A 22099-nucleotide genomic window follows, 5' to 3' on the forward strand; every position below is an offset into this window, starting at 1 on the left:
CTTTTGTGCCAAATCACCTTGATCGGGCACGCTCTTTTTGATTTGACTGCGTCTCACTGCACTGCCATTTGGTATCGCTCTGATACTTTTAGGATGGAGCTCCAGCTGGCTCATTGCATGACGCTACCCGGCTGTCAATGAGATGAATTAGTAGCTGAACTTGAATAGTGCAGACTGCCTTCTTACTTGAACCTCAAGGACGCAAAGGAGAGACATATCCTGCATCAGAGACTTCACCAACAGCAATATGCTTTGTGAATAATGGTTTTGAATCTGATTGCATGGTTGTTTCTCTCCGTTCCTCTGTGATGTTTGAGAGGTAGAGACGAAGGCAAATAGGAGGAAGGATGAGAACGGAGACCAGATGGGGGCTGGGTGGCAGGCCTTAGTCGTGATCTCAGTCTCTGATTAAAACCACGTGACTCTTCCTCTCATGGCAAGTTGAGAGGAGGAGGACGACAGCTGGCCCGAGCTGTGAGTGCCACCTGGTGGAGATTCTCAGTTCTTGTTTCCATGTGTCTGCCAGGAGTTGGAGAAGCCCAGTCCCCCTCAGAAACCCCTCCCTGCCGATCCAAGGATCTCGCGTCTGGTCCGCAGTCCCTCTGCGGTGCAAAGGCCCTCTCCTGTTTGTGGCCCCGCACCGGCACCTGGCGCGCCCAGGCCCGAGCGCCCCGTCCCAGACGCCAACAGGTGAGTTCCCAAGCGTCTACCACATTCATTTAATAAAATAACGCCGAGGCTGGTATCACTTACTGAAACGTAACATTGCTTCACTCTTCTCCCTTCCTCTAGACCCGGTCCCAAGCAACCACCAACACTACCAAAGCCTTGCATCATTGCCAACGTCAAATACAGCAGCTGAGGGGATGAGGGGACGGCCGGGACGATGTTGTGACGACACACTACAAAAGAATTTGCACTATGAGAACTATGAAAACCTTAAAATGTGGCGGCTTCTTTGAGCATCAGGAGATCCGCCGTGTCCCTTTGGTGCTCTTTCCCTGAATGGTGCTACGAGTCTGTGCTCAGGTACATGTAAAGTATTTATCTTCTGTATTTATTGCCATGCAGTATCTTGTCTACTACGCAGTGGCAACGCCGCATTTTTTTTTTATTCGTAGCTTGCGTCGGTTTGACCATTTTCTCTGCGCCTCGTCGACTGCTAGGAGGTTAAAACATTTTTGAAAAAAAGCCAACTTGTGAAATTCTGTTGGCAGACCATATGAAATGTGTTTTAATGAGGGGAACCCTTTACATGGTGTGTTTTTTCTGTATATTACAGAAGGAAGAGGCTGGGGGGGTGAATAGTGTTGTGCAATGACAGATGAGAACAACACTTGTTGTTCACGTGGAACTTAATGTTTATCAAAGGGGGTATGCTCTCCGTTGCACCTTAGCCTCAATCCGACGAGGCTCGAAATAACCAGAGAGGAATAAAAAGTTGCGTTACTGCAACTGGAGAAGAGGGGGACTGAAGTCTTGTTTCTTCTGCATTTGTATTTCGCGAAGGCAACCTGTCGATTTGGAAAATGTCACAGGTTTTCCTTAACAAGACCCAAGAGGCTCGGGGAAGGGATCTGGGTTCCGAGGTACGGACTTGACGTGGATCCTGGAAGCGTTCATTTGTCGGAGGGAGAGCGGATGTCTCTGAAATATCGCTCTGCTGAAAGGTCACGCGTGCTTTGGAGCATTTCCTTGTGTGCCTCTCTGGACCGAGGACTCTGTGTGTGTGAAACCCTGTGAATGAATCCCAGAGGACTTCCACCAAGACACGTCATGGCAGGCGTCATGGAGGCACTCGCATCAGCCCGGGTCAGGCTGAGGTGTTCATGTGTGGACCGACTTGTTTGACAAGGGCGCATTTCAATTTCTGCCACTGAAATGAAGTGTCGTCATTTTCAATTATTTTTAACTTGAAGTTTGTTTGTTTTTTAAAGCCAATATAACCGATCCTACATGCATTGTATTTGTGGTAACTGAAAATGTTTGCATATACATTCACACAGCTTAAGCACAGCTCTCGTTCACAAATGTTTAGGCTTAAAGGTGACTTTGAATTTTTGTTACTTTTGATACAAGTATCTTTTTAATAATGCATTAGATTTAAATGCAGTGCTTTGTTTACTTTGCTTTTTCAATGCTATGTGTTCATGTACTGTACTAATACACGTTATTTGAGTCCTGTCACCTGACTGTGTTATTGCCATGTGTTCCTTTTATTTTATGTCGTGTTACAGGTGAACACATATCCAGGAGGATTTTTTTTTTTTTTTAATATAATGATTGTTTGATACATCATATGTAAAGAAAACACTTACGTGTCTGGTGTTTTAGTAAAACCGTTTTGCAAAGACTTTTTTATCATCAATCTTTTTTTTTTCCCACAGCAAGAAAACAACAGTATTATTTCTATATAAAAGCTCTTAGAAAACAGCCTGCATACTTTACTCCTCCCTCAGACTGATTTTAAAGATACTAGATTTTCATCCAACTTTGTGTCTGCAAAAGTTTTCCATCAAAAGCCTGCAGTATCTGTGTAATTCAACATTTTTTTGGTTATAAGATTTGAAATGGCTTGATGACCATTGAACTGATGAGAAATAAGCTGGTCCACGCAATAACAAGGACACGCTGATTTGAGGATCAGCCAACATTGTTTAGTGACAAGGTTAAAGCTGCGGACTGATTTTTTTTGTCATTAACAGGGAAGGAGCTTCAATGCAAAGGCCAAAAGCAAAAGAATAAAAATAACGGCACATCTACTAAATCTAGGTTTCCCAAAAGCTGAGTTAAATGACTAAGATTCGGTGTGATTAACATAACAGTTTGTTCTTAGTAATTAGCAGAGATGTTTACAGACTCCGCAGTTGAGACATTTAGTCTGGTTTAATGATTAAGTCTGAGATAAATTCATGATCACAACTGATGATCGTGAAGGTGTAGCCTTCAGCATAGAATGAATGAATATCACCAATACATTCACATCTAAAAATAAAAAAATTACAACGGAGCCTAAATTTTTATTAGCCCCATTTTAAAAACAAAAAGTTGTTGTATCCATCAGTGTTATTTCCCTATAATTATGAATTTATGTTACTATCTCATTTAAAAAATATTCAAATATACAGGTATGTAGAACGTAATTATGGGGAGTAAAAACTGAAAACTGGTAAATCTGGTAAATGGTACTGGTTTATTTTAAGCTGCAGGAATGTGCTTCCACACAAACTGAAACCTTCTGGTCCTCGTGCGCACTTTTTAATAAGCATTTTTAAAACCTCTGTAAACACAGAACGGGATACTTTGATCTGATATTAGCGTCACGGTCCTTTGCCCGTGCGTATTTGGGATAATCGGGAGATTATGACCGCACTGCTCGCTCGCTTTTGAATGTGAAGCCCTGAGCAAATCAAAACACGTGCGCAGCCACGCCGGAGAGAAATTACGCACCGGGTGCGCACTTCGCGCCGGACCGCCTCTACCAGAACTACCTGCCACTCTTAACAGCTTCATAAATATAGTTTTAGCTATTAAGAAACCGGGAGCAAGCCCCTCATATATCATAGGATTCGTCCAAGTTCACGAAACGGATTATCTTTTTAATCGTTCCGATGGAACAATAGAAGAAAACGAAATGGAGCCGTAGCTGGAGCGGTAGGGAACCCATGTGTGGACCCCTCGTTATATGCGTCATGTCTGATGGAGGGATTCCCGGCGAGCCAAACACTCGCCCGGAAAGCGAGGAATGCCCCGCGGATGATGCGTTTGGCTTCGGAGATGATCTGGAGTTAAATCCATTCGACGGCTTGCCCTTTTCCTCCCGCTACTACGAGCTGCTGCGGGAGAGGCAGACTCTGTCCGTTTGGGAGGCCAGGTGCGAGTTTGAAGAGGCTCTGGTTAACAGCCAACTGGTCGTTGTGTCCGGGACGGCGCAGACTGGGAGGAGCACGCAGGTATGAGATCAATAACACGCACGTTTTTATCCTTTATCAGGGAAAAAGGATGCGGATCTGATGCGGAGTAAAAGTGAATCTCCTCTCAATTCTCTGCTCAGGGACATTTTGAATTCCTTCAGTCTGGACCTTAAATACCAAGCATACCTGAATGTGTATGACTTGAATTAGAGCCCTGCTTCCCTTAATTTGATCAAAAATAAAAGTTGTTTACTGCCCAGCATTGCCATCTTTATCTCCTCAACAGTAACGACTTTTGACATGCTATTTGGTTCCTTTTGGTTTGGATTTGTTTTATTCTCTCGCTGTTGACATGTATGGAGATGGCGGCATTGTGGTCAGCCGGTGTGAACAGGCTGCCCAGCTCAGCGGATGCTGTTGTGTCGCCGCCATGGCCGTCCAAGCTTCAGGCGGACAGTCAAGCTTCACAAAGGCTCCAGCGGGGATTTAAGGGGACCTCCTGCTGCCGAGTCCTGATCCGCTGGAGCCGCCTCATGCTGCCAAAGCAATTTTGCATTATTAGCGATAATACCATTGGATAGCTCACGTCTGTTTGTTTTGCAATAGAAAAGCTGTTGGTGCCACTCTGATTGAAAGGATGCTCTCCAGCTGAGTCTCTGTGAATCATTTTTTTTTTTAAAGTTGAGAGATGTTCTCTTTCAGATCCCTCAGTGGTCTGCCGAGTTCTGCCTCTCCGCCAAGTACCAGCACGGCATGGTTGTGTGCACGCAGAGCAGCGCACAGAGCGCCGTGGATCTGGCCTTGCGTGTGGCCGATGAAATGGACGTCAACATAGGCCACGAAGTGGGCTACGCCATCCCTCTGGAGAACTGCTGCTCCTCGGACACTATCCTGAGGTCTGTTTCACAGGCGGCCGTCCAACACCTTTTTAAGAAAACCTGCAAACTCTCATTCAGTCATTATCTGACCTTCTATTTGGTTGAACACAAACACCGTTTGGATCCAAACGTTACGTCAAATATGGCCGCCGTTGCATGCTTTTGCATTTGTGATGGCCATTGACTCCTCGCATGGCTTTCCCCGCTCAGGTACTGCACCGACCATGTGCTGCTGAGAGAGATGATGTCGGACCCTTTTCTGGAGCACTACGGGGTCATCGTCATCGACCAGGCCCACGAGAGGACAGTGAGCACTGACGTACTGCTGGGTCTTCTGAAGGACATCCTGCTGCAGAGGCCTGAGCTCAGAGTGGTGGTCCTCGCCGTCCCGCCCGCCACCGACAAGCTGGTGAGCCACTACCACGGCGTCCCGCTCATCACGCTGGAGGCCTCGCCACCCGCTGAGGACGTCCACAGCAACAGCGGCAACAAGGACTACTTCTTCTCAGCGCTGAGACTGGCGCTGGAGATCCATCGAACCAAAGAGGAGGGAGACGTTGTCGTGTTTTTGGCCTCCGCCGACGTAAGAAAGATCGCCGCGACGTTTAAGAAGCGATTTTGACGGGACCAAAGGTGGTTGAGCACATGTTCTTTGCTTGCCGTATGTCGTGCAGGAGGTCCGTTGTGCCCACAGCATCCTCCAGAGAGAAGGCACCAGGCTGGGAGCTGAGCTCGGCCAGATGGTCCCTGTGGTGCTGTGCCCCCGGCGGGGAGGGATACCGCCTGGGCCACCGGGCTCCAAGAGGTCCAGGAGGGTTTTCCTCTCTACCAAACAGGGGGAGGATATGTGGTGGGCCACAGAGTCGGTCAACTTCGTCATCGACACAGGAGTCCAGAAGAAGATGGTTCGCTTTTTTTTGCCATCAAATCATATTTGCTTTAAATGAGTAATACAGTGATTGATTAATTGGCATGTGATTGGATCTTTTCTAGGTGTACAATCCAAGAATAAGAGCCAACTCTGAGGTTCTTCAACCCATCAGTCAATATCAGGCAGACATACGCAGGCGGCTCTGTGGACCAACTGGTGTGTTTGACCGTGTTCTACAGCGGGGCGATGCTTGAACAAATTTCATTTGTTAAATATTATCAGACTCGGGGCTGGTAATCGCTCTCTCTCCCTCTTGGAATATTTACTATAATAACACTTCATGTAAAACTATAATTAAGTCGCTATTTTACCTTCTGAATTCATTTCCTAGGCAAATGTTTCTGCCTGTATCAAGAAGACGGACAGCTCCCTGCAGAGAACCCGGCACAGATTTTGGAGTCCAACATTACTCCAACTGTCCTTTTCCTAAAAAGGATGGAGATAGCCGGCCTTGGACAGTGCGATTTTATAGAGCGACCAGGTGATGTAGCCTGCTAGTGGACATTGCATTTTATACTGAGGTTGCTGGTTCCCACAGACAACATCGTGCTTCCACCCTGAATCACAGCCAAAGAGGTGCATCCGGAGTGGGTGGTGGTGGTGGAGGGGGAGTTGGCTGGCCAGAGGAAGCACAAACGAATTTGCCCCTCGTAGCTCTTTGGGCCCAGTCATCCATGATTTAGCTGAGCTGACAGGACTCCGCTACTAACTATTGTCTGAGGCCTAACCGACCCTAACGTGAACAGAACAGGCTAAAAGAGGCCAGCTCATTAACGATTACACAACAAGGTCCCGCTAGGGCAGCAACAGACATGCACAATGAAGAGAAGAGAATGGCCAAATGTGCTGTAATATCGTTATTCTCTTGCAGACTGAAAGGAGAGGTTGCAAAAAAACTCTGATCTGCATCAAGCTCTATGAGAAAATGATTGTACTTTTCAATTGATTCATCACCTTAATAACTACAATATATGTTTTTTAGCAGCTACCGTGGTGTCATTTTTGCGTACTACCACTGGGGGGCATTGGGATCCTCCCAATTACGTACATTGGGGTGTTTTCAAATTCCTAATAAAGCATCTTTTAAGTAGGAGTAACTCCCTAAAGATAATACACAGCTCTGTACACTTTGATTTATGGAACCCATGTCATGTCAAACACAAGCCTTTTTGTTCCTTGTTGCAGATCCCGAGGGTCTCATGCAGGCGTTGGAGGAGCTCGATTACCTCGCAGCTTTAGACGACGATGGCAACCTGTCTGAGATTGGCATCATCATGTCTGAGATCCCCCTGGAGCCTCAGATGGCCAAAGCGCTGCTGGCATCTTGCGAGTTTGACTGCGTGAGCGAGATGTTGACAATCGCAGCGATGCTTTCAGGTACCACGTATTCCTGCTTCCACTCGGTGGAAGATTTGTCCCTAATGAGCGAGGATCCTTGTCACTGGTTTTGCAGATTCGTCAGATCGTCGTAGTAGCTTATTCGCAGGTGTACGAAGCTGCGCTTTCTCCCCTGACACAGAACCAGATAGTCTCATCTCAGTCTCATTGGTGATGACCTCATTGTGTGGTTGTCTTTTAGCCACAAGCTGCTTCCTGGAGCCACCTGTTGGTAGAAGCCACGAGGCGGTCCAGTGTCACAGGAAGTTCCAGCACCCTGAAGGCGATCACTTCACCCTCATCAACATCTACAACGCCTTCAAACAAAGCCAGAGAGAACCATGTAGGACTCAGTTGGTGGACAAAATTAATCTGCTTTCTCTGACGTAATATGTTTTCAAGTAGGCTGCAGCTTTTGATGTACTCATTTAAAGGGGACCTTTAGAGAATTGTGCAAGTGCGATAACTAGGTGGTCTACTTCAGGTTTTGCTAATAAGAGACACATTATTTTTGCTACATTTTAGTTTTTTGATTTAATCTATGTGCAATGGTGCAGTCTGAGCAGATTTTTATGATTTCCATCCTTTTGCCCTAATTTTGGCTTTGCCAAAATCCTACTTGACTACAGTATGTTTCCTCAGACTTCACTACTGAAAAGTGGTGCCAGGACTATTTCCTCGATCATTCTGCCCTGAAGGAAGCCGAGGCCATTAGATCAGAGTTGACCGAGACCCTAAACAGGATCGAGCTTCCCATCTCTGAGCCCTTCTTCGGAACCAAAACCAACACCCACAACGTCAAAAGAGCTCTGCTGGCCGGTTTCTTCATGCAGGTGTGTGGAAACTAAATATCAATCTTGAGGAAGTCGCCAGTGATTCTACGGTACTGACTGAAAAAAAAAAATGTATTCGTAGATCGCACGAGACGTGGACGGGTCTGGAAACTACTTCATTCTGACACACAAGCACATGGCTCAGATGCATCCTCTGTCCAGCTACGGGCCTCAGTCACACAAGCTGGGGCTGCCGGAGTGGGTCGTTTTCCACGAGTACACCCTGTCCCAGAACAACCACATGAGAACGGTGTCTGAAATCTCTCCACAAGTGTAAGTCCAAACACATTATTATTATTACATTTTCATGGATTGTGTTTTTTGCGCACACGCTGGTGTCACAAATATATGTTTTTGATTGTTTTTGTTATTGCAATAAAGATTTCCCGGGGTTTTTTTTTATATAAAGAAACATCAACAATCACTTTTTCTCCTTTTTACAACATAATTTCTGTCACTTTAGGTACATCCAAATGGCTCCCATGTACTTCTTCTACAATCTGCCCACCAGTGAAAGCAAAGACATGCTACAAGACATGTTGAACCCAGAAGGATCCAGAAAACGCGGAGACGGGAAACAAAACGCCTCCACGATCGGCGGCGATGCCAACGCCGGGTGCGCAGTGGTGTCACAGACTTATGACAGATGTGTGATTCAATGATCAACATCGTGAATGGAAATCTCAGCTGCATTCTTTTCAATTATTTTTAAAAAACGAGTCACGGGATAATGTTTGTTAATCGTGGCCCTTATATATTCTGCGGTGTCAGTACATCCCATTTCCGTGATTTCTTGCATCGGATTAAGTTGTGTGCTGCTTTATATTCGCTCTGTCCTCCCTTTTCAACACTGTCTGCAAATGTGAGCAGCGCGACGGCCTTTAGCAGCCTTTATTGAAGGAGCAGCAGATGGATGTCATCTGTTGCTGTACTAAAAATTCCAAACGTCTTGTGCAAGAGGATGCAGATTTAATGAGGTGGTTTGATACACAGCATGTACGAGCTTCTGGAGGATACTTCATTTCATCTGGATTCTTAAGAGTTGGCAGTGCACCTCTTTTTAGGTTAATGAGGTGTGTAAAGTTCAGGTTTCAGACTGAAATTTGTTGACATTAAGAAAGCAAATTCAAGCCATGTAGATGCAATGCTTTTATTAGAGAAGAGATTCCAGAGGTTTATAGAAAGTGCTCCAGAAAAGCACAAGTCCAATCAAGATTTGAACGCGTTTTAATCGAATTTGTATGTGGAATTTGGCTGGGAATCTGGATCCTCTTTCAAATCGACACAATTATAGATATAGATATATAATTATACAATTACAAATGGCGTTCTTCCACCAGCTGAGGCTTGACTACAAAATAAAACTTTCTATTCACGATACAACAACTGCATGTTTCTGCAGTACGACTGAGCAGGGTATATTAAAGTGAATTTGTACAGTTTGTCAGTGAACAGTTTCTCTAAAATGTATTTTATAAAAGTCCCTGCACGGCATGTTCTAAAGCTAAGATTTATAATACACAACTCAAGATTATGCTACCAAAATATTTTCTTCTCCAGTCTCTCAATATAGTAAACCATTTCCATGCCCGAAGGTCTTCAGTGTGCACGGACGTCAGTTTATTGGTTCAGTTCACACAGTTAGATATTCTGTGAGTTTGGTCATGATGGCAGGCATTCTGTCTGCTGGAATCAGCATCACTGTCCTGAAAGGTTTCATGGGGACATCCTCGAATGACCACCTGCCACTCAAACAGGTGTCTGCGTCTTCCTGGACCGAGTAGTGGAACTTCAAGATGGCTTGCTGTAAGGACAACACCCACGATGATTAAATTTGTTAATATCCAAGCGTGAACACAAACAAATTACTGTTTTTTCTTCCTAGAAAGTGAAAAAAGACGTAATAATCAAAAAGGTTCAACAGACGGAAGACCATTTTGATTATTACTTCTTTAAGATTAAGTGACCATCTCTGACTTTGCATTTACTTGACGTTACCTCATAGAAGAATTCCTCCTCTGCATTGACAAACAAGTATTCATCTTTGGGAGCTCCTCCTCTGGCTGGAACACTCTTGTTTGCCTCTTTGCACGTCTTGCTGATCATAAGACAAAAGTGACACTTCTCACTGGGCTTGTTTGTCCTCTGAGCATCAGCTAATTCTTCCCTGGAGGAAAAGTAAATTCAGTTAATTTTCTTTCTGGACACGACACGTTTTGAAACCCTAAGGAGGAGGATTTTTAGGGTCAGTTATTCCAAATGAAATAAAAATAAAACAGTAGTTAACGCTTCTCACTGGAGCTGTTTGTGCAGTGGGAGGGCGATCTGAGGGGGCACGTTGATGAAGCGCTCGCTCACAAGCAGCCCAACAGGCTTGCTGCTGTCATTGAGGATCTGCTCGAGCTGCTCCGTCACACTCTGGGTGGAGTTCTTCTCGCACTGATTCACGACCAGCTCCTTCAACTCTTCCACACATTGCACATCCTGTCGACAGCAAAAAAGGACATCAGAGGAGTACATTTTCTAAATGATCAGATCCCTCAAAAGCCCACTAGTCTGTAGGTTGGAGTGTGCGCCAAAGGGTTAGGGTTACCTTTCTCTCAGTCAGGTTGAGCAGAGTGATGAAGCCAAATACTTCGTCCGGGTCGTCATCGTCGCTGTCATCTGGCACCTCGGCTTGCTGGAGCAGGGGACAAGAGACAAGTTAACACACGGTAACGAGCTGGAAATTCCCCTGGAAAATGTGGGCTGAGGTTAAAACGCACCTTGATGACACTTCCAACGTGATTCTGTTGAATGATGAGATCTGTCATCTCTGAAGTATTTACATGGGCCTTCAGGAAGAGCTGTATCCAAACGCAACAGAAGTGAGGCCATGCTTACAACATATAACATATGAGCGCGAGAGAAAAACACACACACATACATATATATATGGCCTCAGACCTGTTGTAGGAGTCTCTTGACACCATTGAAGTCGTTGACCGAGATGGTGTGGGCTTCAAAGTCAACCATGACCTCCTGGTGGCAAAACAAAAACAAAGCAGGGAGTGACGTAAGTTGAGAGCAACACAAAACGCCTGCATGTGGAGAAAGTATTGATTTAAGTACTTCTGTTACACTATTTGGGTAGCTTTAGTTGTTTGATATAATTATCGAATGAGTGAGTCATTTTAGTTTCACTCAAGTAACATTAGTAGTAGTAGTAGCAGCGTTTTTTGACACGCACTGTAAAATCCTTTACTAGCTACATTAGCCATAATAACCGACGTTAAGTAACACTACCATAGCTACTTAACGTTAAGTCAGTTTGTCCATGTTATTAACACTACGTCACGTTACCTTTAGCCAACAGCTGAGTTGGCTAAAGTTAGCTAGCTGGCTAGCTAGCTAGAAAGGCCATGCGTGGAATTTACGTTCACTGAATCATCTTTTCTTTTTACCTCGTTGATCTCCTCCTCTGACGCATCGCTGTCTTCCTCCCCGGAATCAGCATCCGCCTCCGAATTCTCATCGGAGCTGTTTTGTCTTTCCTCGGGATTTTCTGCCAAACCTACTGCTCTTCTCTTAGCCGAAGAAGCCATGCTTACAAACAGGGAACACGAGTTTGAACCGAGTGGGCGGGGCTATTGCTAAAGTCCAGCTCACAGCGAGGTAGGAAGCTGAGGGTCCAGGCCGCCATTATGGCTCTGAATATACACGACTTGCCTCTTGCCGTAGGAGCCTCGGAGCCGCAATGTGGCCTTGTTGCCCTGCGCGAAAATGGAATGAACCACTTCAGAAAAAGGGGACAGCTGTTAATTGAAATATGCATACTACTATGGATTTGTTATTAACAGGCTGATTGCATGATGTCGTTTAATAGTTTAGGCGTTATTCATTGTAAAACAATATGTATTATTGCAGAAAAAACGTAATTTATTTTCAAGTTAGTGAAATGTTCAATGCAATATCCCCCCTTCTTGAACCTGGCTGAAAGTCGTTATGTAGTCAGCGGTAGCGACAACTCAAGGTACATGCATATCGTGTAATATGTTGTCCTTTTATAGTGTCTGTTGTAATTCACATCATTGTACTAAACAAGCCGGGTAGATTTACTGCTTATTATCCCGACGCATTACGGACAAGCTCTAATAAGCGGCGGACGGTTACGAGCTAGCTAAACTGTCTTTCACAATGCCTTGCCGATGTAAACAATAACAGAAGACATAGCCACATTGCAGCTAACGCAACATATGTTATACATGCATCCAACGACAACGTGTGACATGAATGGTTTTCATTTTCTCCACATCTACAGTTCCACAAAAACATGACTCAACAGTATTGTTATCGGTAGGTTGCATATGACAGTTTTAGGGTGTAGCTCGCTGTGTCTTCACGCCCACCGTCCTCACGCTTTTTGCAGTTCGGAGCATCTGGCTTTGGCTGTTTTCTTCTATGGCAGCATAATTGAAATTTCACCGTGGTTTGATCTGTTGTATTCTTCCCAATTGATTTCATCGCTCCAGCTTTTTAAAGGCCTTGCCAATATGCATGTGCTGCTTCTGAAAGAGCCCAGGGATGGAGAGTCTGGACCGGACCCTTACATCAAGGTGAATGCCCTCCTTGTTAGGTGCCGTGTTCACATATGTTTTTGCACCCAGAAGGCATTGACTGGAAGTTCTTCTTTTGATTCCTCAGGAGTTGGCAACACGTGGACATAAAGCAACCCTGATTCCTGTGCTGTCTTTTAAGTTTGTCTCATTAAACACATTGTCCGATAAGGTAAATTCTATTAATATGGGTTCATTGAATTTTTGTATCTTTTGTCTGCAGTTTAAGATGTCTTCTTTTTCCCAGCTTTTCCAACCAGAAAAGCACGGAGGTCTTGTATTTACCAGTCCAAGAGCAGTGGAGGCCGTACAGATGTGCTTAGAAGCAGAAGAAAGGAGGGAAGGTGGGCACAAAGGAATCACGTTTTAAAATAATAATATAATTGTTGCACCCTGCACGTCACAGGTTTGTCAATCGAAGAGAAGAGTCTTATGAATCCTGTGTACCGTGTTTCTCAACTTCAACTTCACTTCCCGCTGATTATTTCAGAATGGAACAGCTCCGTTAAAGAGAAATGGAACAGCAAGTCCATCTATGTGGTCGGTAAGGCAACTGCTGCACTAGGTGAGTTATTGTCACTTATGAAACCCCTTTTCTCCTTATTGAAAAAAAAACAGCCTTTTGTGATGTCAATTCTAATTGTAGCAGAGTGTGGCGGGCACTTGGTGCTCACAGAAGTGTGCGAGGTGTTGTTACCACCCTCAGTCATTTAGAAGTAGGTCGCACACGAGTGACAGTTTGGCGCAAGGTGCAGCACCTGCCTGACGTGTGCTTTAACGTCTCCCTTTCGTGACTCTTGATGTCTTTGTTGTCAGTTAGTTGTGTATTTAGTAGCCAAAGCAGGTGGACCGAGCTGAACTCAATCATTCGTTTGTGTGATCATTTGATAGCGTGTTGCTGACATCGGCCGTCCTTTTTCTGTTGTTATAGTAGGGAGTCTGGGTCTGAAGGCTTTGGGCGAGGACACGGGGACAGCAGATGTCCTATCACGTCTTATCATTGAACGTACGATATGACTTTATACGCCCGCATTCTTCACGGTTCAGTTTAATGGGACTTTTACCATTTCTACGCTAACTAATACGACCTTATATTTTATTGTCTTCGTTTTCATAGGAGAGGACACAAATATTCCACCGCTTTTTTTCCCCTGTGGCTCAATTAAAAGAGAAGTGTTGCCCACGGCTTTAAAGGGAAATGGTAAGTGTTCTCCTCTATTGTGCCTGAAGATCTCAAGATTAAGACTCAAGGTGATTAAAGTCCCACCGGGACTACACCAATTATAAAATAAAAAAAATTGCGCTACATCTATCACGGCTGGGATCTCTTTCTTTGTTTTCCAGGAGTTCCCCTTGAGACGCTGACTGTCTATCAAACCGCTGAACATCCAGATCTGGAGAAAAATCTAAAGAACTATTTCACAGAGCAGGTACAGCCCCACTCCTTCTGCACTTCAGAGAAGGACCTTTTCTGCACGTAGCAATACTCGGTTGGTCTGTGCACTTGCAGGGCGCTCCGGCCAGCGTCGCCTTCTTCAGTCCGTCGGGGGTGAAGTTTTGCTTGGAGGCGGTACGGAGGCTGTCGGGCGACCGGCTGACTCAGATGGAGGTGCAGCACGCGTAAAAACAACGCATGATTCTTCTTCGGGGGGCCGCCGACGGGTCACTTAAACTCCTTTTGTCTTCCAGTTCGCAGCCATAGGGCCTACTACGCGGGACGCCATGACGGCGGAAGGCCTGCGCGTCAGCTGCACTGCAGAAAAGCCGACAGCCGAACACCTGGCAGCAGCGATAGCCAAAGCGCTACAGCAACCCCCCGCGGGCCGCAGCGCTTAAATCCATCCACTTTATTTTCCGTCTTTCTTTGCCCTGACTATTTATACGTATTTATAATGTCATTTTCTGTCTTACTTTTACCAGATCGGCTTATTTGCACTGAAAAAAAAAGCTTTTTGTTCCATAAGAGCCTCAGAAATGAATGTGAATATAATTATAATTTTTTTGGCGGGAAGGGTCAATGTAGCTCTGTTTTTTGAAAATAAATGTTAGCTAATGTGATTATGAAAGGTTTGGTTTGTGGTTATTGATTGTAAAACCCTCAAGTGCGCGTGAGTGTGTTTCCTGTTCAATACAGGTGTTGGCAGAAGTCCGAGCTTTCCTAAACTGCCTTTGTCCCAGATGAAAGTTAAGGCTTTAACCTCCTTCCACAGGCCAACGACAATCCATTTAAAACCAGTGGAGCATGAATCACACAGCCATTCAATTCAATGAAATTGAGCAGTTGGAGCCCATAAAGACGGGTTTACTTTTCACACCAAGCTGAGGAAAGTGGGATACCTCCAAAGAGTCGCACCTTTAGATGGGTGTAGCCGAGCTCAGGATCGGCCTATAAAAAGCCCTGTGGCTTCTTGGTTACTGATACATAGTTACCTGAGTTAAGCCAACGGCACGATGCTGACTTCTATCCAGCGGATGATTTTCCTTTTTTGGGCGAGCGTTTGCTCAGCCGATGCAGAGAAGCTTTTCCACAGCCGGGATCATTCCGATGTGCAGACCCTTATTCCTCACCAAGCTGAGGTTATAACGAACAAATACACAGCGGAGGTAAACGTCTTACCATCCATCCCAATCAGACATTGTACCATTGTTTGTTCTAATCACAGAATGTAACCCGTGTCTTGTTCTAGCTATTTCTCTCTAGATATGGATTCATTAAGGCGGTGAACTGGGAAGAGGTCCAGTTTGAAGATTCCGACACGTCTGTTAACAACGACTTCCTGGACGACCTTCGGGACGTGATCCAGGAAGGGACCTCGCATCGGTCAAGGGACGCCCCGCAGGATGGCGATCCCGACGACCACAACAGCCGAGAGTTCATCTCCGCTCTGAAGGAGTTTCAGAGGGTATCCGGTCTGCCTGCCACAGGTGTGTTTGATGAGGTCACCAGGGTGGCAATGAACAAACCCAGGTGCGGAGTCCCTGACAAGGAGATTGGCCTGGACGCCCCTGTAGCGCCTGAAAAGCATACCGCCATTGATGCTGGCAGCGGAGGAAGTGAGCCGTGGACAGAGACGGACACATCAAGTGATATAATCGGCGAGAGTTCTTCTTTTGGCGCTCCTGAAACCTTCAAAGACGACATACTCGATGTGAACGACGCAGCAAGCGGTCTCGCCGGCATTTCCAACGACAGCGGCATTCACACCGGCGAAGTCGACACATACGATCCCTATTTGAATGACCCTTCTGCAAACGGCTCGCACGTGGTCAACGGGGACGGACGGGCGGCAAACGGCGGCGCGAACGCCCGTCAGAGCCCAGCGGTGCGACGCAGGAAACGTCACCTCGCCGCGCTGGTTTCCAAAAACCGCCGCAGGAGAGATCTGAGGGACACCGGTTACATGGCCTTTACCAAGAGGGTGTTGAAATGGAGGCTGATAGGCGAAGGGTACAGCAGCCAGCTGTCCGTTGAAGAACAGAGGTACATCTTCAGACTGGCCTTCAGGATGTGGAGCGAGGTGTCTCCCCTGGAGTTTGTGGAGGACACGCGTTCTCCATTGGAGGATATTGACATCAGGCTGGGCTTTGGCACAGGTAGATTTAATTGTTTTAATCTATCTGCATCTTGTGAAGTAACATTGTCCTTCAAATACTTCACGGAGAAATCTGTGCATCTTTTTTTGCCACTAAATGTCAAATAGGAAGGCATCTGGGCTGCAACCAGAGGTTTGATGGCACTGGTCAAGAATTTGCCCACGCCTGGTTCCTGGGTGATATACACTTTGATGACGACGAACATTTCACCACTCCCAACGCTGGAAGTGGCATCAGCCTCCTCAAAGTGAGTAACGATGAAGCGAATCATCTGAAGCTTGAATGGAAAACGAACCGCAACAATAACAACAATAATCTCCCATCTGCTAGGTAGCAGTCCATGAGATCGGCCATGTTCTGGGTCTCCCCCACATCTACAGAGCTGGCTCCATAATGCAGCCCAGCTATCTGCCTCAGGAGTCGGGCTTCGAGATGGACTGGATGGACAGGAAGGCCGTGCAGCACCTCTACGGTACGCAGTCACAGCACCATCTAGTGGATACACACAGAGACATAGTCTCAGTTTTATTTTACAAATGTTTTTTTTTTGCAATGTGCTTATGTGCGACCGCAGGTGGCTGTAAGGGTCGTTTCAACACAGCATTTGACTGGATCAGAAAGGAGAAGACGCCCTACGGGGAGGTGGTCATCCGCTTTAACACCTATTTCATGAGGGACGGCTGGTACTGGCTGTACGAGAACAGAAATAACCGAACGCGCTTTGGCGATCCAGTCGTCCTGCAGGCTGGCTGGCGTGGAATTCCCAGTGACGGAGTGGATGCGTACGTGCACGTGTGGTCCCGAAAAATGGATGCTGTTTACTTCTTCAAAGGTAGGCCCAAAAAACAACAGCTGTACGGTCCTACAAATGTGAATACTGTGCGAAACCACTAGGGTCATTATTTTTTGCTGCATACATCTTCAAAGAGGTCTTTGGTGAATGTTGTCTTTGCGTGCAGGGGCTCAGTTCTGGAGGTACGACAGTGAGAACGACCAGGCGTTCAAACAGGACCCCGAAGGTCACCGCTACCCCAGGCTGATCTCCGAGGGTTTCCCGGGGGTGTTCGCTCCCATTGACACAGCCTTCTATGATAGGAGGGACTCTCGCATCTACTTCTTCAAAAACACCCTTGTAAGAATTCTTATCCTTATTAATTCACAACGATTACACGATAACTGTTGGTTGGTCACATCAATGTGTTTGTCTACTTAGAAAGAAGAATATATCTCAGAATTGTGTGATAACACAAACGAAGAGACAATATAGTGCAATATTTAGCAAAGTGGGAAACAGTCATGGTGTCACAGACCCTAAGGAACCAGAAAAGACCTGTGTGTGTTTCGGTAATATGGTTTACTATAAATCTGTCCGACAATATCAACTGAGGCCGTAAAAACCACTAGGATTCGATTTTATATCAATTATGGAAAACTACGCAATGTCTGCTGATATCACAAAGTCTGCCACAATATGGTTTTAATTTGATTCCATCATATAAATAATCAGTTACATCTGGATGTGCTCACAGTAAGCAACAGAACAAATATAATTACTGAGCTCTGTCGGTAGAAGGTGCGCTCGGTTGGAAATGGTCATGCAGACGTGCCGTGGGAAATTCCAAATAAAAGCACATAGATGTGACGATATGTACAATGTTTTCATCTATGATATTTTGTGGAGGATTGATATTTTGATCCAAATGAATGCATTGGTATACCCTCAATTTTTCTCTCTCACCATTAATAATTCAGTGGCCCTGAATAGTAAAGATATCCTTCAAACCAAAGCCTTTTTAATAAATCCTAAAGTCGTGTTAATCAAACTAGCACAAAATAATTTAAATTCTGAATACCTGCAGCCTATTATCACAGCATGGGGCAACCTGTTGCTTTGTGGCATGTTATTAAGCTGCCATGTAAAGTCGGCGCTGTACAGCCGGGGACAAGGAGGCGACGAGGTACAAACAGAATACACTAAGCATTAAATATGTATGCATAAGCAACTGTCTTGGCGAGACCAAAGCCCAAGCTAAGTCATTGTTTCTCAGCGTGATGAGGCAACGTGTCCATGCAAACAAACCCGCTACACCTCCCCTGTGATTTGTTGGTGTGTTGTAATTGAATTGATTTCACTATAAGAGAGAAAAACAATCATCTGTTCAAACAGGTGTACGCGTTCGACGTGGAAGCCAACAGCTTGGCGAGAGGCTTCCCCAAAAACATCAGAGACGTTTTCCCTCCAGTGGTGAGCGGAGACCATCCAGATGGCAGCATCGATGCATCGTACTTCTCCTACACCCACAACGCCGTCTTCCTCCTCAAGGGCACGCGCTTCTGGCAGGTGTTGGGGAGCCGCGATCGCTGGCGCCGGCCCTTCCTGCCGCGAAATGGGCTGCTGCCACACAAGGAGGTGGATCAGCACTGGTTCGACATCTGCAACGTTCATCCCACCGCACTCAAATTAACCCGCTGAGTCCGCTGAAGCAGATATTCATGAGACCCGTACTGATGTTTGCTGATAGGGACAGCTGATTAGCCCTTTGTTAGGTATGTATACATGTTGTCAAATGTGTGTAGATATCCTCTATTTAAAAAAAAGAAATGTCTCTATTGTTTAAGATTTTTATAAGACCAAAACAGCTCAATATGTCTGTTGGCTTACTATGAGATGGTATGATGCATAGTGGCATGGAAACTATCCTAACGAACCTCTTTGGATCAAGATATGTAGCATTAGTGATAATATGCTTATTTATGGATTGCCCCGACAACCCTTATTGTTCTCACACCGGAGAAATAGCTTTCAAATGGTACACTAGCAAAAAAAAAGAAATAGATGTTTGTGATGTTATGTTCTTACATATGCCATAATTTCAAAGCTCACAATGTAAATATATATTGAGACATATCTTTTGAAGAAAGATGTTTAAAAGTATCTGTCCTGTTTTGTGTGTTTAAAAAATGGAAATTTATTCGGAAGACTGAGAGTGGTTCCCTTGGTAAATGTAAAGATGGAAGCTGCCTGCGGGGAAAGAATATCACGTCAAGTCAATTTATTTATAGAGCTCGATGTCACAAATCACATATTTGCATCAAGGAGCTAGAAACCAAGACCCCCCCCCCCCCCCCCCCCCCCCCACCAAAAAGAAACCCATGAAGCAGCAATGTACACTTCATCAATAAAAACCTGGAGGCAATGAAAAGAAGAGCATCCGTTCATCCGTTTCTTTGTATTCCCTCTTGCTGTGAAAGGTACGGTTAAAAACGATCACACTATCATTACAAAAAAAGACATTGTTGAAGCAAAAATGATTGAAAAAGCCACTCACTCACTTAATGCTGTTACACTTTAGAGTAATCATTTGAGGCACGGGGCAGAGGAGCACACATCGATTCTGTAATCAATATGTTACTTGAACACGCTTATTAATTCTGCTCATCTTTGGAGATTAAGCTCCTGGTGGGCTGCAGATAACTAGCGTTGTGCTCCAGGCGCTCCACAGGCTATATTAATAAATTGAAGTAGAAATCAATTATAGGCACAGCAACAAAATGTCATGGTAAGTGGGGCTGCGGAGACGGATGTCATGAGATGATGAGATTGCTCGTGCATGTGGGCAGAATGATCTTTTTTTTTTTGTGAAGAACATTAACAGCAAACACGCATGCATCTTTTTTTCTGTGCGTGTCATCTCCAGATGAAATCCCTTTTTTTGAGATCACTGGGTATCATGTCGGCCTTTCTGCTTCCACTAAAAGATGTAATCTTGTTACTATCCAATTTTGCCGGTGAACGATCCCGCAGAGAGAAGAAACATCCAGTAACACAGCGTAAAGTCGACTTTAATATCTGTCTTTGTTGCTGCGGCACACCGCTGTCTGGTTGACATGTCGGCAGGAAACGCTGACAAACTGTTGAATCCAGTATGTGAGCTGATCTGCCACGGTGGAGTTTTAAAAAACATGTTTCTATCCAACTATAAAGCTCCATACATCTCCATACAAAAATGAATAAAAAAAACCTGTGTCACGGCGCGGGAATCCACACGGGAGGCACTTCAATAACAGGAGAATGGGGGGCCCCGGGGGCCATTTGTTGATGAAAAAATACAAACATGTAAACCCTCTCGCCTCATTGCCGTCTCAGAGCAGCGTGTGTAAAACTAGACTCACTTCAGCGTGCCGCGGTATTGTGTCTGTGTGCGTGCCGAGGGATTTCTACGACAAACTGCCGCCTGTCGATGCGGCGGCGTGTTGCATTTGAAGGCCTCAAGAAGGATCTCGTCTGCGAGCTCCCGGCTTTTGGAGGATGTTGTTGTTGTCCCGCCAGCGGTCTCCAGGGTTTACTCGATAGCGAGGATGTTGTCGCTCTCAATCTGTTCGCGTAAGGAGAACATTACCAGGGTTTTCCCAGGTGATGGAAACGACGGCATGTGGGACGGATGTTTAATGCCACGATGTTCACACTGTGGAGATCTTCCGTTCCCCGTCTTCCCTTTGTGGAAGAAGAGTGAGGGAAATGATAACTACATCAGAAAAAAGTCAATATTAAATATATATAATATAAAGAGTAAACACTTTTCCTCATCCACCAACTGAGATTCAAACCTCCTTCGTACTTCCAGTATCTTATGAGGCGACAGTCGGATGAATCTCAACTGCATTTGACCCTTTCGACCTTGAGTCATGTCGGGAATTGTCTGGAAAAACATCTTTTTCGTATTGACAGAAAGAAATCAGAACGGGCGAAATGTCAGTTAACCTTCTGTGAGTACATATGAGCAAAGCCTCTACATAATGAACAGGTGTTTGACTGACAGTCTGACAACTAAATGAGTTCTCCAGTGACGGGTCAGTAATGCCTTTCCATAAAGCGCCGGGGACTGGCAGGAGTCAAATCTAAATACGGCCGGTTCAAATTGAAACTGCCGAGAGCGAAACGTCGAAATATGGTTTTGCACCATATCCGTGTTGATGTTGCATGAAGGCCTTTTAATATCCTGCACATTTTCTTCTTATGTTTGCTTACCAACAAAAGAAGTATATACTTTTAAAACATTATCTTTAACACATAAAAATGATAAGAAGGCGACAATATCTGAAATATTGGAGACCAACAATATTTCATTTGTTCTTCGCATTCTCATAAGTGGCAAGAACGAGAGACATTATTTACACAGCGGCGCTTTGACAGGCCTGACATTCGCATCTAACGCTACTGTGAAGTCTGGTGTTCTATTAAAATGTAAATGTAGTAAAACATTAATATTGCGGATCCGTACTTTATGCCACAGGAAAAGGGGGCCAGTAGAGGGCAACCTCGACACACACACAAGTGGTTGAACTAATCCATGCAATGCAGTTCTAACAAGCAAATTTTCATTTTTCTGTGGTACTTGATCGGTGGTTTGTATTGGTTGCTAATGCCTTTCAAGGCCTCGTTTCCTTTCTGTGTGTCAGGTGTATTTTGTCGTCAGAGGTCCACTGTGGGCCTGTCAGAGCATGTCTCTGTGTTTTTAATCCTGCAAATGACAGGTTATGGAAATAGGTTTACTTTGGTGTGTGCGTGCTGTGTTTCTCTATGTTTCTCTTGCATTTATTCCGCGGTAACAAGCGAGGAATTCAGACCTTCCCGAGAAGCGGATTTGGTCTTGAAAGTTGTTTTGCGGCTTTGCCCCCGAGTGGCACCGCTAACAAGGCTCCGGCTTGTTTACAGAGGTTCAAAAATCAAGCAGCCTCTCACCTCCCTCAGAAAATGCACCCGGGAATACACGCTCACAAACATACGCCCACCACGACTGCCACAAATGCACACACATGTGCTCCCTCCCTAGAATCACTCACACAAATTCACAGATGTTCCCCTCACATGTGCCCCCCCCCCCCCCCCCTTTCCTCCTCTGCTTCTCTTCTTGCCTTTGGATAAAGAAGTTTGGATTAAACGAGAGGAACACTGACTGATGCCTTCACAACCGCC

At 45.3% G+C, this 22099-nt stretch overlaps 4 protein-coding genes across 7 annotated transcripts in view; 3 read left to right on the plus strand and 1 right to left on the minus strand.

Moving 5' to 3' along the window:
• adam12a (ADAM metallopeptidase domain 12a) overlaps positions 1–2353 on the plus strand; it is a 57226-nt gene extending 54873 nt beyond the window's left edge. For 2 of the 4 annotated variants that reach the window (XM_078103384.1, XM_040177595.2), the window contains exons 22-23: positions 527–690; positions 793–2353. In XM_078103384.1, coding sequence (XP_077959510.1) covers positions 527–690; positions 793–862 — 234 coding nt within the window. In that variant the 3' untranslated portion in view covers positions 863–2353. The remainder of the gene's footprint in view (positions 1–526; positions 691–792) is intronic. The other 2 variants (XR_005712326.2, XM_040177594.2) reach the window with 2 other exon arrangements.
• Positions 2354–3371: 1018 nt separating this feature from the next.
• dhx32a (DEAH (Asp-Glu-Ala-His) box polypeptide 32a) lies at positions 3372–9484 on the plus strand. The gene is made up of 11 exons (XM_040176703.2): positions 3372–3953; positions 4617–4810; positions 5003–5375; positions 5467–5697; positions 5786–5879; positions 6055–6204; positions 6909–7100; positions 7303–7443; positions 7743–7933; positions 8016–8206; positions 8397–9484. The coding sequence occupies exons 1-11, from the start codon at positions 3666–3668 to the stop codon at positions 8593–8595; spliced, it is 2244 nt and encodes a 747-aa protein (XP_040032637.2). The 5' UTR covers positions 3372–3665; the 3' UTR covers positions 8596–9484.
• bccip (BRCA2 and CDKN1A interacting protein) lies at positions 9070–11702 on the minus strand. The gene is made up of 7 exons (XM_040176708.2): positions 11377–11702; positions 10880–10954; positions 10699–10779; positions 10527–10613; positions 10230–10417; positions 9932–10100; positions 9070–9737 (listed from the first exon to the last, which is right to left on the minus strand). The coding sequence occupies exons 1-7, from the start codon at positions 11515–11517 to the stop codon at positions 9567–9569; spliced, it is 912 nt and encodes a 303-aa protein (XP_040032642.2). The 5' UTR covers positions 11518–11702; the 3' UTR covers positions 9070–9566.
• A 572-nt stretch (positions 11703–12274) lies between these two features.
• LOC120819375 (matrix metallopeptidase-21) lies at positions 12275–19255 on the plus strand. Its single transcript, XM_078103385.1, has 15 exons — positions 12275–12528; positions 12617–12700; positions 12776–12872; positions 13019–13093; positions 13460–13534; positions 13646–13729; positions 13873–13958; positions 14039–14114; positions 14218–14263; positions 15230–16122; positions 16230–16369; positions 16453–16594; positions 16697–16954; positions 17082–17254; positions 18290–19255. The coding sequence occupies exons 1-15, from the start codon at positions 12280–12282 to the stop codon at positions 18593–18595; spliced, it is 2784 nt and encodes a 927-aa protein (XP_077959511.1). The 5' UTR covers positions 12275–12279; the 3' UTR covers positions 18596–19255.
• Positions 19256–22099: the final 2844 nt, after the last annotated feature.

Source organism: Gasterosteus aculeatus, chromosome 5 (assembly GCF_964276395.1).
Source record: "Gasterosteus aculeatus chromosome 5, fGasAcu3.hap1.1, whole genome shotgun sequence".
In the NCBI taxonomy this organism is placed as follows: Eukaryota; Metazoa; Chordata; class Actinopteri; order Perciformes; family Gasterosteidae; genus Gasterosteus; species Gasterosteus aculeatus.

What these genes read in the sequence shown, in the direction of transcription:
- dhx32a (XM_040176703.2), top strand. Translation starts at nt 3,666, where the DNA reads ATGTGTGGACCCCTCGTTATATGCGTCATGTCTGATGGAGGGATTCCC. An exon ending in TCCTCGGACACTATCCTGAG is followed by an intron (nt 4,811 to 5,002) that starts GTCTGTTTCACA and finishes TTCCCCGCTCAG; the next exon opens with GTACTGCACCGACCATGTGC. An exon ending in AATCGCAGCGATGCTTTCAG is followed by an intron (nt 7,101 to 7,302) that starts GTACCACGTATT and finishes GTTGTCTTTTAG; the next exon opens with CCACAAGCTGCTTCCTGGAG.
- bccip (XM_040176708.2), bottom strand. Translation starts at nt 11,517, where the DNA reads ATGGCTTCTTCGGCTAAGAGAAGAGCAGTAGGTTTGGCAGAAAATCCC. An exon ending in CAGAGGAGGAGATCAACGAG is followed by an intron (nt 10,955 to 11,376) that starts GTAAAAAGAAAA and finishes TTTTGCCACCAG; the next exon opens with GAGGTCATGGTTGACTTTGA. An exon ending in AGGAGGAATTCTTCTATGAG is followed by an intron (nt 9,738 to 9,931) that starts GTAACGTCAAGT and finishes TTGTCCTTACAG; the next exon opens with CAAGCCATCTTGAAGTTCCA.
- LOC120819375 (XM_078103385.1), top strand. Translation starts at nt 12,280, where the DNA reads ATGACAGTTTTAGGGTGTAGCTCGCTGTGTCTTCACGCCCACCGTCCT. An exon ending in CACGGCTTTAAAGGGAAATG is followed by an intron (nt 13,730 to 13,872) that starts GTAAGTGTTCTC and finishes TTTGTTTTCCAG; the next exon opens with GAGTTCCCCTTGAGACGCTG. An exon ending in GGCGGTACGGAGGCTGTCGG is followed by an intron (nt 14,115 to 14,217) that starts GCGACCGGCTGA and finishes TTTGTCTTCCAG; the next exon opens with TTCGCAGCCATAGGGCCTAC.